The 15236-nt window shown below is 39.2% G+C and overlaps 3 protein-coding genes across 3 annotated transcripts; all 3 read left to right on the plus strand.

Moving 5' to 3' along the window:
• Positions 1-4897: 4897 nt before the first annotated feature.
• Positions 4898-5440, plus strand: LOC126601997 (uncharacterized mitochondrial protein AtMg00310-like). The gene has a single exon (XM_050268783.1). The coding sequence runs from the start codon at positions 4898-4900 to the stop codon at positions 5438-5440; it is 543 nt and encodes a 180-aa protein (XP_050124740.1).
• Positions 5441-7506: 2066 nt separating this feature from the next.
• LOC126601999 (uncharacterized) lies at positions 7507-7944 on the plus strand. Its single transcript, XM_050268798.1, has one exon. It carries the CDS (start codon positions 7507-7509, stop codon positions 7942-7944), a length of 438 nt encoding a protein of 145 aa, XP_050124755.1.
• A 174-nt stretch (positions 7945-8118) lies between these two features.
• LOC126602002 (uncharacterized) lies at positions 8119-8532 on the plus strand. The gene has a single exon (XM_050268803.1). The coding sequence runs from the start codon at positions 8119-8121 to the stop codon at positions 8530-8532; it is 414 nt and encodes a 137-aa protein (XP_050124760.1).
• The last annotated feature ends 6704 nt before the right edge of the window (positions 8533-15236 follow it).

Consider the following 15236-nt stretch of genomic DNA (forward strand, 5'->3'; position numbering starts at 1 on the left):
CATCTGTCGTGACCCACCCCCCCCCCCCGGCGCAACGGCCCACCTGCCATGACCTCCCCCCCCCCGCGACGACCCACCTGTTATGAACACCCCCCCGGCGCGACGACCCACCTACCATGACCCCCCCTCCGCGACGACCCACCTAGGCACCTCTGCCCTTCCCGTCGATGATAAGCTCGCGACCCCTCCCCCCCCCGGGCGACGGTTGCAGGTATTTGGGTTGTGGGTTGTGGGTTGTGGTTTTGCAGGTAGTGGGTTGCGAGTTGTGGTTTTGCAGGTAGTGGGTTGCAGGTATTTAGGTTGCAGGGGTTTCTAAGAAAACTAGTGGAAAAAAAAAAAGCAGATAAGTGATTAAAGGTGGGGGCTTTGAGGTTGGAGAGGTGGAGGGGGATATGGGTTTTGGGGGAAGGAGACGCGTGGAGGCAGAGGGTGACGGGGGAAGAGGTGGGAGACGGGTGGAATTCGAAGTTCAAACCCTAGAGAATGAGAGGGAATGAAGGAGTTGAAAAAAGGGTGTCAGGGAGTGTGTTGGGGTTGGTGTGGAGGAAGAAGAAGAGTGGGAGAGATGGGTAAGGGGGTGGGGACGGACGGACGGGAAGGAAGAGATGGGTAAGGGGGTGGGGGTGAGATGTGGGGTTGTGGGGAAGGGGATCTGGGTTCGGTTTTTCTGGTTTTTTTTTTTTAGGGTTAATATTATAATATTGTTAATGTATAAAAAAAAAAAAGTTTGCCATGTGGCAGCCACATCAGCACAAATGTGGCAGTCACGTCAATATTTAACAGACCATTGGATGGAAAATCTAACAGAGGTGTTGTTTTGAAATAAAATAGTACGTGAGGTATGAAAGTGAAATATTTTAAAGATGTTGTATGAGGTTGTAATAGATCTCAAACCTGAGGGGTTTCTATGTAATTTACTTATAATTTTTTTGGTCAATTTTGATGAATGTTGTCACATCCCGGCCCGAGCCCCTACCACATCTAGGGCTTGACTCCACTGTAGCACAATATTCTCCACTTTGGGCCCCCACCACGCCCTCACGGTTTTGTTTCTGGGAACTCACACGAGAACTTCCCAGTGGGTCACCCATCTTGGGATTGCTCTCGTGCGAACTCGCTTAACTTCAGAGTTCCGATGGAACCCGAATCCAGTGAGCTCCCAAAAGGCCTTATGCTAGGTAGAGATGAGAATATACATATAAGGCTTATATGATCCACTCCCTTGGGCGATGTGGGATGCTACAATCCATCCCTATTTGGGACTCGACGTCCTCGTCAGCACACTTTAGGCCTCCACCACGCCCTCACGGTTTTGTTTCTGGGAACTCACACGAGAACTTCCCGGTAGGTCACCCATCTTGGGATTGCTCTCGTGCGAACTCGCTTAACTTCGAAGTTTCGATGGAACCCGAATCCAGTGAGGTCCTAAAAGGCCTTGTGCTAGGTAGAGATGAGAATATACATATAAGGCTTATAGGATCCACTCCCTTGGCCGATGTGGGATGCTACAATCCACCCCCCTTTGGGACTCGACGTCCTCGTCAGCACACTTTGGGCCTCCACCACGCCCTCACGGTTTTGTTTCTGGGAACTCACACGAGAACTTCCCGGTGGGTCACTCATCTTGGGATTGCTCTCGTGCGAACTCGCTTAACTTCGGAGTTCCGATGGAACCCGAATCCAATGAGCTCCCAAAAAGCCTTATGCTAGGTAGAGATGAGAATATACATATAAGGCATATAGGATCCACTCCCTTGGGCGATGTGGGATGCTACAATCCACCCCCCTTTGGGACTCGACGTCCTCGTCAGCACACTTCCGGCCAGGGATTGGCTCTGATACCAAATTATCACATCCCGACTTGGGCCCCACCACATCTTGGGCTCAACTCCGCCATAGCACGATATTATCTGCTTTGGGCCCCAATCACACCCTCACGGTTTTGTTTCTAGAAACTCATATGAGAACTTCCCAGTGGGTCACCCATCATGGGATTGCTCTCGCACAAACTCGCTTAACTTCGGAGTTCCAATGGAACCCAAAGCCAATGAGATCCCAAAAGGCCTCGTGCTAGGTAGATATGGGAATATACATATAAGGCTTACAAGATCCACTCCCCTGGACGATGTGGGATGTTACAAATGTACCCATGTTTATATACGCGCACACACACACACAATAGTATATTTATATTTTAATATTTTTAATCCCACAAATTATGGTTTTTTTATGTAAAATCTCATTTATATAAACGACTAAAATTTCTAACTTTTAATTTAAAAAATATAATAACATACACAGAAATGAATTATCACATTAATTTCAGGAATCTCGATCAAAAATTAAAAATCAACAAGGTTTTAATCAAAGAATATTCATAACTAAAGACCGCATCCAAAGTCTCCCTAAAAAATATTTGATAAAGGTCGTTCGTGTTTGGAAACACATGTCTAGAAGATAACACGTTTGAAGTCTTCGAATTGCTTAGAATGTCTCTCAATGTTTAAGGAGTGTCTTGCAAATTGGCTTACCTAAACTTTTGCTAGCAGCAACGTTGCCCCACGAGTTCCCCACCCGTGCGGTCAAACCCTTAAAATCTTAAGAATGTACAAACGCTTATGATTATATTAGCATTGGCTTTGCCACTTTTAAGTTTGATATGTGTTTTAAATTGCACACTGTCACCCCATCATGGAGCAACTTAGTTGCTAATTAAAAGCCTAAGAGTGATTAACTAGTCAACACACATCATAAAGAAAGAGAGATCAATAAACTATTTCATTGAAGTGCAAAAGAATTAAAGTAGTCAAAAAAATTTGGACCAGACTAATCATGAAACTATTATTATCAAGCTTTTAGAGTGTATGTTCGTCAAACCATAAAAGAGCCTGTATTGTTGACTAATTTTCTAATTACTGTTTAGGACTAATGATGCGGTAACTTGCATGTTATGCTAATGTAATACAGTTGGACAGATGTATAAATCTTTCATATCTTAAAATTTCAGAGTATAAACTTGTAGGTTGTAGGCTTGTGCGGCAATAGGGGCAGGTCTCCTTTGACTATGCCTTCGATGAGGGAGCAGATATTCTAAACCCTAATTAATCACAACTGTCCTACTCTTTCATGATTCAATTCATATAATGAGAAAATAGTATTGGTTTTTTTGACTTTTTTTTCTCAATTGAAGGTTTGTTCCTTCAATTAAAAATCGATTCATGAACTTGTCATATTGTGTCCTTTTGAGTAAAACAATTAGTGATCATTGGTACACAAACAAATATTGACGGTCTTTTAATTGAGGAACCAAAACTCCAATTCAACTAAAATATAAAGACATAAGGCCTAGCTTTCTGTCATATAACGCTCAATCTGGGATTTTCATACACTAGTAGTATACTCTATATAGAGAGAGGCTTGGCTTCTTAAGATGAGGAGGAGTTCCTCCTTAAGATACTTTATAATCAATTTACGAAACTTTGTGCTTATGATCTGATTCGTTCATATTATAAATTACTCTGCAAAGATCATCTCTGTAAAAAAACATAATAATAATGAAAAATAGTATCATTTAGTCAATTAATTGTAGTAAAAAGATAAACAGTTTGCAATTCTTTATCGAATTCGTCCGCCTGTATTTATATAGTTCAATGACTAGATGATCTCATATTTTATTAATTTTTCATATATGATATTTACAAAATAATTTATAATATAAACGATTCTAATTATAAACATGAAATTCGTAAGTCAATCACGTAGTAAATTGAGGAGGAACTCACCCTCATTCATTGAGTAGTCAAGTTATAATTCTCTCTATATATAGAATCTAGTTCTTTTCCTAATTGTTGACTTGTCCTTGTCCGGATCATCTTTTGTTGGTTTGCTCTATAATCCAGCCCAGAATTCGTGGATTGTATAACAATGCGTATATCAAGATTAATTAATTCACATATAATATATATATCGATCATATAAACAGTGGTGGCAGCTTATTATTTTGTCATACATCGCCTTAATTCATGTTACTTTCAAACTGTCAATTTCAAACTCGTTTAAATATCAACTTAATCAAAATCACGCGCTTTGTCAAATTTTCAAACCACGTGTATAGGTCTTTAGTACTGTGTTAGGCATTCTATGTTACTTTGAGTGAGAGTAATATCTATATATAAGAAGAAAATTGTTATTGACACTTCAAAAATCTCGCTTTGCACTCCAAACTGTATATAATTAGTAAGAAAATTACACTTGTGAGGAGTGTAGAATGAAATTTTTAGAAATTTCTAGAGGCCATGATGCAGCGATTGGGGTTCTCAGAAAGATGGATCCATATGATCATGTTGTGTGTTTCAATGGTCACGTACTCTTTTAAATTGAATGGTGATCTAGTGGGGTACGTGTCTCCAGAAAGAGGGATACATCAATGGGATCCTCTTTCCCCCCTTCTATTTGTTTTGTGTGCAGAGGGCCTCTACTCGGCCCTATTGTCAAAGACCGAACTTCAAGGCGAGTTACAGGGGATCAAAGTCTGTCGAGGTGCTCCTGGTATCCATCACTTGTTTTTCGCCAGTGACAGTTTTCTATTTTCCCAAGTACCATTAGTGAGTGTCAGGCTATTAAACAAGTGTTGCGGGTGTATGAATTGGCTTCTGGACAAGCTGTTAATTTTGAGAAAAGTTGTGTTTCGTTCAGTCCCAATCTTACTAACTATGACAAGCAATTATTAGCTGACTGTCTTGGGATGCGGCGTGTGGAATTTCATGATAAATAGTTGGGTCTACTGGTATTAGTTCGTAAATCGAAAAAGGAAACCTTTTCGTATGTGAAGGATATGGTATGGAAAAAGTTGCGGAGTTGGAAAGGTGGACTTTTGAGCAGTGCAGGCCGAGAGTTAATGGTGAAGACAGTGACATATGCTTTACCTACATATTCCATGCAAAGTTCTCTACTTCCTAAATCGTTTTGTGAAGAGTTGAACATGATGAAAGCAAAGTTTGGGTGGAGTGGTGATCTGGGGAAAAGGAAAATGCATTGGCTCAACTGGAGGGTGTTGTGTAAGCCCAAAATGGATGGTGGTCTTGGTTTTAGAGACCTTTATGCTTTTAACTTGGCTCTTTTAGCCAAGCAGGCTTGGCGATTTATGCGAGATACTAAGGGCCTAGTGTATCATGTGTTCAAGGCTCGGTATTTTCCTAATATCGATTTTCTAAACGCTCGGGTAACAGCTAATAGCTCTTATGTGTGGCATAGTATTGCTGCTTCGCCACCGGTACTCCAAAAAGGACTTCAGTGGCAGGTAGGTGATAGGAAAACGATCCGCATATGGAAGGATAATTGGGTACCGAGGGAGACATGTCTTCAGATTTTGACACCGCCCCCTGTACATTATAACAATGAAGCTACAGTGGAGGGATTGTTGTGGGTGGAATCAAAGTAGTGGAATGTGCGATTGTTAAATGGGATGTTCTCTCATGAGGAAGTGGAACTAATCCAAGGGATCCCACTTAGCCTACGTAATATTGCCGATAGAAAAGTATGGCATTATGATCGACATGGAAAGTTTACGGTGCGGAGTGCTTATCATGTTGCTCAAGGGATAATTGAAACTAGTGGGGAAGGGCTTGCAAGTTCTCATTCGACTACTGATATTAGTGGGGAGAAGATATGGACGAAATTGTGGTCGGCTTGTGTCCCGAGGAAATTCAATGTTTGTGTGTGGCATGCATGCTTAAACTCTTTGCCTACAAGATCCAACCTTTGTAAGCGGAGAGTGCCAATCGTTGAAGGTTGTGTAATGTGTGGTTGTAACGTGGAGTCTGTAGAGCATGTTTTGCGGGATTGTCAGGTAGCTTGAGTGATGTGGTTTCAAGGATTGGGCTTATGTGTGGATGGCGGGCATGGTATCAATTTTATGAATTGGCTAGCCAATTTTTGTTTATAGGGGCATGCATCGGGGTTTGATCTTGGATTAATGTTGATCTGGGCGCTCTGGAAAAATAGGAATGAAATATTATGGAATGGGAAGTCCGTAGATCCTGTAGAGATTGTACTTCACACTGAAGGTTGGTTGCAGGAATTTCACAAATGTCATAAAACAGCTACCAAGAAAATCAGCCGTGAGTTACGGAGGTGGAGGAAACCTGACGAGGGCTGATTAAATGAAATTTTGATGGTGCATAGAATGAAAGACTGAACTAGGGCGGGTTTAGAGTGGTGATATGCAATCAGGCAGAGGCGTTTCTCGGTGCTGCAGCAAGACCTTTTGGAAGGATCACGTTTGCACTGCATGCGGAGTTCATGACAGCTCGACAAGCAATGCTACTGGTCAACAGGTTATACTTGGTAGATGTGCAGGTCCAGTTTGAAGGTAATGCAGCTTTGGTTCTGTCAACCATGAGGGGGCAAGGAGTTGTTTCTTCTAATTTTGGTCCCATATAAATGACTTACAGTGATTTCTTATGGAATGGCCAAATTCGAAGATTAGTCATGTCCAACGGGAAGGAAATTCAGTGGCACATCGGCTTGCTCGGATAGGGATTACTAATATCCAAGAGATGGTCTAGTTTGAGGAACCTCTGGATCTGATTCATGATATTCTCTATGAGGAATGACTTTAAATTTGATTGTTCATTTGATGATAGATTATTGTTGTGCAGGACACTCTTTTCCTTCGACCGGGTTGAAATCTCCGGTAAGGTTTTTATCAAGGCTCATTATGCACATTGTTTGTACCATATTTAGGGCCTCCGTATTTAGACCTCGTATAAATACTCTGGGGACTCAAATGTAATTATGTAATAAATAAATGGGCAAATATGTAATAAGTGAGGAGCCCTTAGTCTATAAAAGGGACTACTTACCCTCACAAAGAGGGGGCCTGAGATCCCCAAAGCCTCACTCTCACATTACAAGCCTCATATCCTCACATACAGAGGCTCTCTCTCCCTCAAAATCTTCTCACGAACAGAGAAATACAATATCAGTGTGGACGTAGCCCAAACATTGGGGTGAACCATGATACATCTTGTGTTCTTTACTTTCTTGCGGATTCATGGTCGGATTTACGTTGTTCCAAGACCCCTCCGATTTTGTGTGTCAACATTTGGCGCCATCTGTGGGAAACGACAAGAAAAGCTATGTCGGTTCTCTTTCATTTTTTTTCACCTCCGCCGTGAATCTGTAAGAACCCAGAACCTCCCCCTCTGGGCTTTTCCAAAAAACCTTCGCAGTCTCTATGCAGTTTTAAAAAAAGAAAAAATACTTCCAAAAACCCATTTTTCTTTATCTCGAATCTTCCGCAATCTTCCCCTCCATTACACAACCCCATTTTGACTATCTCTTTATCTCTCTCTCTCTCTAAACTCCAGATGCTGTTCTCAATCCCCTGTACAGACAAACTCCCTCTATCTATATAGATATAGAGTCACCCAATATTACCCACCAGTCATTCACATTCAAACATCATTCAGAAGAACCAGAATCAGAGAAGATAGAGAATTTGGGATGATGAGCAGCAGGGAGAGTAGAGAAAATGATGAAGAAGATGGGAAAGGTTTGTCGTGGAAGCTTCCAATCCTTGGAACCCAGGGTCTCGCCTTTGGCCTCGGCGCTGGCTGTGGCTTGGGTTTCGGCATCTGCTTCCTCGGCGACGCAGGATTTGGTCCTGGGATTCCTGGCTTGCAAGTTGGCTTGGGCCTTGGTGTTGGATGCGGGGTTGGCTTAGGATTCAGCTACGATGTCGAAAAGGGCATTGCCTACAATGATAATCGCAGATACTCTAATGTAGGCAACCTTTTTCCTGGTGAAAATGTCGGCATTTCTCCTGCTTCTCGAGATCTGTCTACTCACGATGATATTGGTGCACTTGTTGAAGAGCTTGTTGATAATACGAAGAAACTTGTTAGAGCTACTACAAGAGAGATGGACAAGTGGAGAATATGAGGTTGCTTTTGGTGAAGATCTGTATAGGGGCCCCGCTTGTTAAGCTAAGGGAGAAGATCGAGCAGTTCAGAGACTCTGTGCAGAACTCGCTTGTGGCTTTGATGAACGGATTGAAGCAGAGATCAAAGGCGGCTGAGGCCAGAGAGGTCTTGGAGCTCCTGATTGATACGTTTCATGTCGTTCAATCCGGATGCTTATGGGTTTATGGTTGCTTTTGCTGGGCGAAATTATGTTACAAGGTCTCTTCCTACTTTTGTTGCTAATGGTACCTACACTGTTACCACCTTTACCCTTGTGCTTGAGTTCAACAAGGGCAGGCTGCAGAACTTGTACTGGAAAAAGGATAGGTGCTCTAAATGTTCAGGGAGCTCTGACTTTGTTTGCCTCAACAATCAGAACTGCGCCTTCAAGACCTCGAGCTGCAAAAACCATGGCGGCTCTGTGGACTGCAGCATCATAATCCAGTTGGCATTTTTCGGCACAAACAAGCACCTTTCGGTTCTTAACTCATGGAGATCGATGTCTTCACATTCGTGTATATACAAGTGGGTGGTGTCAAAAAGGCTGCCCAAGCAGTTGTCACTTTAGAGAAAGGAATATTGCCTTTAATCATGTCATCAAGCGACATATCCAAAGCAGAAAGCAGAAACAAAAGCGAAAGAAAAGCAGAAAAAACCGAGAAAAAACAGAAAGCAAATGGGAGGCTTTCCTCTGCGAGAGCACATGGGGACACTGCAAAAGCAAGGAATACCCACACTGCAAAAACAAGGAATAAACACCCCACCAGAATGATGTGATATACTTTTCTTGTTTTTGAATGATGTGATTTATTTTTCTTATCTTTCGGAAACATTTGTATAACCCCATCAGAGGGTAATAAAAAAAAATAAAAATAAAAAATGGCAAGCCCAAAATAATGGGCTGGAATGTTATGTGGAGGGCGAAGGCCCATATGCCCAAAAGAGCCAGGCCCTCTATTAGCACCAACCAGGTGATCAAAAGTACGCCTAGTACTCCAAAATTATTCGACAGCCTGCCGGTATTATCACCAACCAGGTGATCAAAGTATGTCCAGTACTCCAAATTTATTCGGCACCCTGCCGCTATTATCACCAACCAGGTGATCAAAAATACACCCAGTACTCCAAAATTATTCAGCAGTCTGCCGCTATTATCACCAACCAGGTGATCAAAAGTACGCCCAGTACTCTAAAATTATTCGGCAGCATGCCGTTATTATCACTAACCAGGTGATCAAAAGTACGTCAAGTACTCCAAAAATATTCGGTAGCCTGCCACTATTATCACCAACTAGGTGATCAAAAGTACGTCCAGTACTCCAAAATTATACATGAGCATCACTCATGTCAATCATACATAAACATTCATGAGCATCACTCATGTCAACATCCATGAGCATCACTCATGTCAATCAATATAAACATTCATGAGCATCACTCATGTCAATCAGCTTTAAAAGCTTCATCTACAGAGCTCTAGCTTCGAAAGCTTCATTTACAGAGCTCCAGCTTTCAAAGCTTCATTTACAATAGCTCCAGCTTCAAAGCTTCAATTGCAAAGCTTCACCTACAAAGCTTTAGTGCACGGTATACAAATACCACTTCCAAACAACCGCCACTTCGGCCCATACATGGTTCGAATTTGAAGTCTCCAGCCAACAGACTCTATTGACTGAAGACTTGGGGGACTACATTATGTACCATATATTGGGCCTCATAAAAAATACTTAGGGCACTTAGCCCATTATTTATATACTGATGAGCGAACCCTTATTCTATAAAAGGGACTCCCTCACTTTCATTAAAGAGCACCCATTATTTATGTACTGAGGAGCGAGCCCTTATTTTATAAAAGGGACTCCCTCACTTTCATTACAGAGCACTCATTATTCATGTACTAAGGAGCGAGCCCTTATTCTATAAAAGGGACTCCCTCACCATCATTAGAGAGTATCATAGCCTGCTGAGCAACTGCCTCGCCGCGAGCAATAACTCTAGCCCATAATTTATGTATTAAGGAGCAAGCCCTTGTTCCATAAAAGGGACTTCCTCACCTTCAACGCCACAAGCCAAGCCAACCAAGGCAACATAAGCCACAAGCAGAGCAGCCTCGCAACATGTGCTACTTCTAGTTGAGCATCATTTCAGATTGGGCACTGCCTCATATCGAGTATCAGTTCTAGACGACATCTAGTTACTTCGGCCCACACATGGACTGAATTTCAAGTCTCCAGTCAAAAGACTCTCTTAACTGAAGACTTGGGGGACTACTGTTTGTACCATACTTAGGGCCTCCGTATTTAAACCTCGTATAAATACTCCGAGGACTCAAATGTAATTATGTAATAAATAAAGGGGCAAATATGTAATAAGTGAGGAGCCCTTAGTCTATAAAATGGACTCCTCACCCTTACAAAGAGGGGGCTTGAGATCCCCAAAGCCTTACTCTCACATTACAAGCCTCATATCCTCACATACAGAGGCTCTCTCTCCCTCACAATCCTCTCACAAACAGAGAAATACAATATCAGTGTGGACGTAGCCCAAACATTGGGGTGAACCACGATACATTTTGTGTTCTTTACTTTCTTGCGGATTCACGGTCAGATTTACGTTGTTCCAAGACCCCTCCGATTTTGTGCATCAACACACACTATCCTCAGTTTGTACAAATTCTGATTTGCTTAATGAATATCTTACCTTTGTTTCAAAAAACAAATTACGCAATATGGGTTTTATGCTTATAATACTATTGCTATCATGCTTATTACTAATCAAAATTACCTGAGAATTGTTTGTTTTATTTATTTATTTATTTTCTCAGATCATTATAAAGAATGTGATTCTATATGAGTTCAATATATTGGTTTCACTCACAAGATATAATGCATGAGACAATAAATAGATTAATTGATGACTATAATTTGGATATTTATTTACCTCGAGTTATCATACCTAAGTTTGATACTAAACGGTAAATTTATAGGCTAAAGCTAATTAGCAATGATCTTAAGGAGATTAGAGAAAATGAGTTTGCATAACTTGAGTGTAAAAACTTTAGAACTCTCAGGTTTCCAGCTCAGAATGTGCATACCCATCAACTGATGGGTTGCGTGTATTTATAATAATTTTGAGATTACATCAAGGGTTTATCAACCCTATTTAGACGGCAATATTTGAATTTGACTAATACAACATCTGTGAAATCAAACTTTCAAAGATTTAAAAATTATCTAAACCTATCAGAGTTATCCTTGGATAAGGAATGCATTCCTGAATAACAGACTTTAGAGTTTAAACATGAGTTGGATTTTTGATAACTCTGACTTGGTCTAACATTGAGTTCATCTCGGTTTGGACAAACAAAATAAAGTTTGAGGGAGACACAAATAAGATCTAACACAAATAAGATCTAACGGACAGAAATAAAAAGTGTATGGTTGGGAAGAAAATAAGAGGTTCTCAAATACCCTACAAATTCAAACATTTGAGCTCTGTGATTTTCTGCGGAGTATAGTGGAACACCATATATTTTGGTAAAAATACTTTACCCTTTTAATTTAAAAGCATCGACTTTCTTTCTTTCTTTCTTTGTGTGTATGTGTGTGTGTGTGTGTGTGTATAGAGTACGTTTACATTCTAATACGATATATATTGCTAGATAATCTATGCATATGCTTCAGTCTCTCCACACTTTAATGGTTGATAGGATCCGCAACTCAAATTTAAGCCATGAAACAAGTAGTTGGCAAATCAAAATTGGAATTGGCACAATTTGTAAAATTAGATGCCTTAACACAATTCGCTTTTGATGTCAATAATAGTTGAATTTTCACATTCTAATGTTGGATAATTTAAATTATTATTTACTATATCTTCTGTAAAGTCATGTTCTCCTAGATTGTAGTGCGCAAGAAATTGTCGTCACTCACTGTTTTGTATTTTCTCCTCCATCATTGAATTAATGACGCGTTTACATAACCGTAATGAAAATAGGAGGAATTGAATTGAGGAGTTGTTGGAATGATAAGAGTCAGAATCGGATTCATGTTGAAACTGTTTACTTAAATGTTCTGGAATCGGAATAGAAATGACATTAATTCCATAAAGCTGTTTACTAATTTAGCAGAATCGGAATATAAACCAGTATGATTACTAAAATGTCCTTGTCCCAAATAAAATATTTTATATACTTTTTTTTAATAAAATTTGATATAATATATAATAGTAAAAAAAATTAAATTGCTTTTTTATTTCAGAGACACACTAAAATGCTTTTGTTTTTGTTGTTTTTTTTTATAAATTTAAGTAATTACTTTAATATTTAAATTTTTTCGCTCAAGTTGTAGTTTTCTTCTCTTCAGCATATGCATGGAATTGTGCATAATGTGAATGAGCATGGAGTTGTGCGTAATTTAAACAAATATAAAATTGAATTTGTTTTACTTTAATTTGAAGCCAAAATTTTCTTTCGTTTCTAATATAGATAAGAATTCTGTTGTCTACTGAATTCTAAAAATGAATGGTACTTTTTGGTTTGAAAAAAAGGATAAACACAAGCTTGTTCATAAATACTATAATGAAAGGAACATGGGAGTTTGTTGCTAGGTATTTGACCAAATAGGATTGTCCAGATCCTATAGAACCTATCATTAAAATACCCTTAGAGAGGGATAGGGCTAAGTAGAGCGAAAATGTGAATAAGCATGGAAATAAAAAAAGTATGGAGTTGTGCATAATTAAAATGGGTTTATAAATGATAGTATTGGAAATTAAAAAAAAAAAGTAAGTGAGGGCATAAAAGAAACAAAAGTGTCATTCCGATTGCCCAATCAATGAGGAATCTAAATACCATGTTAATCTAAGGAATCCAAATCCTCCAAATTTTGGAATTGAATTCCAAAATTTTGTGTGGGTCCCATCTTTTGTTTTACTCCCTAAGTTTAGTAAACAAAGGTATATCAGTAATTCGAATTCAATTTCGTGTTTTGATTCCGATTATGATTACATAAACGCGTCCTAAAGGGTTTATCAGGACGAGACTCATCTTTTACAATATCAAATGAAATAAAAATTTAACTAGGGTTTATTAACTTTATTGGTACAGTAAATTAAGCCAAATAACCAAAGGCAAATTGGCAATCATATAAACGTAGTATAATAACAGATCAGATCACCGATCCTAGATTTGAATAGGAAAGTAAGTGACACAGTAAACAAATATATATACTACTGCTAGGGTTTTAAGGGATGGGAAAACGATCCTCGGAATCCTTTTCTTAAGGATTCTAGGGATTTTGTGATCGTGATCATTCATTGTACGTCATGCGATCAAAATTATTTCAAAATTTAAATTTTAAAATTAAATATAAATAGTACATAACAAAAATTAATCGCATGATTTATAATGAACAGTCACGATCATAAAATATTTAGGATCCTCATAAAAAAATCCGGTGAGGATCCTTTTCCTAAGGGACACACACGATGAACAGTGCACCGAATGACATACGGGCCTCCTGACTTCTGTTTGTAGATAGGGGAAGGGTGTTCGTACGAGAGTCGAAGCGAGGACTGATAAGATGAGGACAAGTGGAACTTGGTACCAATGTATGTTCTGGTGCTTTTACGTCAACAACTTTGAATTGCACTGCATGGTTTTCTGTGTTGCAAAATAAACCATTGGGATGACAGCAGAGTCAGTGTCTTGTGCTTGACTGATGACTAAAATGACGAATGACTAATTTTACCGAATCACTCACTCACTAGGCTGTTGTACATGTCATGCACGTCCACCTCACCATCAATGAGTTTCACTTCTTTATTTTTGGTCGAGGAAACATATTCATTAAAATAGGAGGGAAACCTCCAAAGAAGAAACACATAACAAAAAAGAAGGGTAAAGCACAGCGAGCTAAACCCAAACCGCAGAGCATGAAAGTGAAAAAATTAAAAAAAATTAAAAAAAAATTGAAAAAAAAAAAAGCAAGCAGGAACGCGAAATGGTTATAGGGAAGGGGACCTAAAAAAAGGGTCAAGGAAAACAAACACAGTACTAAGGGGATTCCCCGCCTATAACCATAATAAACACCTAATGTGGACATGGCAGGCCATTTTTTAATAGGATTTGAACTAGAGCGGAAGGAAGGTCTGGCCATCCAGATTTCCGGGCACATCCCTCCTTTAAAATGCGACGCAACCCAGTCGGCCACGAAATTCTCTTGGCGGGGAATCCAGGTCCACTTGCAGGATTGGAAACGATGACGAAGATTCCTGATTTGGGCCAAAATAGGAAAAATCGTCCAGGGAGTAGAAATTGGAGGCCAGTTGATACTCTTAATATGCTCAGCAGAATGAAACTAAAAAATTACCTAGGTATAATATCTTTCACTTGCCACAACTTCTGTTTGGAAAGAATAACTTTCATGACAAGCGCACACTATTGTTATAATATCTTATCTTGTCGTATACAAATTCTTTTTTACATCACAAGTGTACACTGTAATAATATTTTATCTTGTCATATACAAATTCTTTATTACACGCTATTGTATTATTAATACACGACATCATAATAATAGTTTAGCTAAAGATATATGCATTTCAATTCGATTATGATCAATAATTTTATTTTTGGAAAAAAAAGAAGAAGAAATGTTTCTTTTTTTAAGAGTGAAGTAATAAACTGTTGTGAGTGAACTCTACATCGAAAAATGAATAGAGCGTAGATGAGCTTATGAAGAGTTTAGCTAGCCATTCTCCAATTGTCAATTGGTTTTATGGTGAAACTACAAGTCCTTCATAATTGTAAACCTATATAGAATGATTATTTATATACAATAAACTAGAGAGAGAATAGCTCAAAGAGAAGAAGAAGGAAATAATGAATGATTTTGATAAGATTTCTTAATATGTAAGAAATACAAGGAATGGGAGTATTTATACATTTACATTTCAAGTTTAACTAACTAACTATCTAACCAACCCTCTAATCTTATTACAAGTGTCACAGTCTTACACACCAACACCTATACTCTATCACCCCCTCAAACTCATTTTGAGTGTCTAAGCATGAGATTGGCACAATCAGCACCACTAAAAGCTTTCAACATTAGATAACCTTTAGTATAAGAAATGCCATAATGCAAAGTAACCTTCAACTTCCTCAAAATTCTTTTTAGAGCAGTGAAGTGAGAAACCATAGGATTCTGCATGAATTGAAAAACTTGTTGTACAAAAAATGTTATGTCTGGCCTAGTGAATGTCAAGTAC

This window comes from Malus sylvestris, chromosome 2 (assembly GCF_916048215.2).
Source record: "Malus sylvestris chromosome 2, drMalSylv7.2, whole genome shotgun sequence".
In the NCBI taxonomy this organism is placed as follows: domain Eukaryota; kingdom Viridiplantae; phylum Streptophyta; class Magnoliopsida; order Rosales; family Rosaceae; genus Malus; species Malus sylvestris.